Here is a 915-nt window from a genome sequence, read left to right as displayed (position 1 = left end):
GTACTATCGTACTTAGCGTACTTAGCTTAGTTTACAAGCAGCCACTAAAATGCAGGAAATGACGTTTATTTATTTATTTATTTATTTATTTATTTGTTTTCACACACACAAATCCACGTGAGCAGGAGGTCATAGACCTCCTGAATTAAGTGCGATTTGTTACAAATGGTCTCAATAAAAACATGGCATAGACATACAAATGCAGGTTACAAACGAGTCAGTAAGTGAACCAACCGGGAGGCTAGTGCGAGACCCAGTAACATTACTGAGCAGTAGAGTAATTGAACAGTCTGACAGCTGTGTGCACAAAGGACTGTCTCAGTCTTTCAGTTCTTGCTTTAGGCACTGAGAACATGTTCTGATTTCTCAGTTGCCTGCCAGATGCTGTAGCTCGTTGGGGGGGCACAAGGTCGTGTAGCGGGTGTTGTGGCTTTAGCATTTCCTTAAACAGCTTTATTGCTGCGGCTTGTCTCCTTTCTTTCAAGGACGGAAGGTTTGGTACTGAACGTCTGCCACCACAGGAGATGATACGGAGGGCACGCTTTTGAACTCGTTCCATACTGGTAGACAGTTCCTCGTTGCAACCGACCAGCAAAACGTGTCCATACTCGAGGACTGGGCGAATGAGTGACAAGTATATCTGTACCAGGTCGGGAATGCTCATCCCTTGCTTTGTCAATACACGCAGGTAGTATAGTCTACTGGAGGCTTTGGAGACTGTCGACCTCACGTGGTCCTGGAAGGTCAGTTTGCTATCAAAAATGAATCCTAAGCCCTTCGCAGTACTAGTGACTGACGGTCAAGATTTTAAAATTTTCTCCGGACCTCCCAAGCGATGACTTTCGCCTCCGGCGCTCACAACGACATGGTGAAAATTTGTGCGTGGTAGCTTATGCCTCGCCCTCAAACATCTGA

The 915-nt window shown here is 45.7% G+C and overlaps 1 protein-coding gene across 1 annotated transcript in view; it reads right to left on the bottom strand.

The window, feature by feature from the left end:
• The window catches only part of LOC118421178 (PIH1 domain-containing protein 1-like), a 5551-nt gene extending 4887 nt beyond the window's left edge, over window positions 1–664 (bottom strand). Inside the window, exon 1 of the mRNA XM_035828340.1 lies at window positions 562–664. Coding sequence (XP_035684233.1) covers window positions 562–664 — 103 coding nt within the window. The remainder of the gene's footprint in view (window positions 1–561) is intronic.
• Window positions 665–915: the final 251 nt, after the last annotated feature.

Source organism: Branchiostoma floridae, chromosome 8 (assembly GCF_000003815.2).
Source record: "Branchiostoma floridae strain S238N-H82 chromosome 8, Bfl_VNyyK, whole genome shotgun sequence".
In the NCBI taxonomy this organism is placed as follows: Eukaryota; Metazoa; Chordata; class Leptocardii; order Amphioxiformes; family Branchiostomatidae; genus Branchiostoma; species Branchiostoma floridae.
Note: the sequence above shows the minus strand (reverse complement) of the source record. Positions and strands in the feature narration are given on the sequence as shown.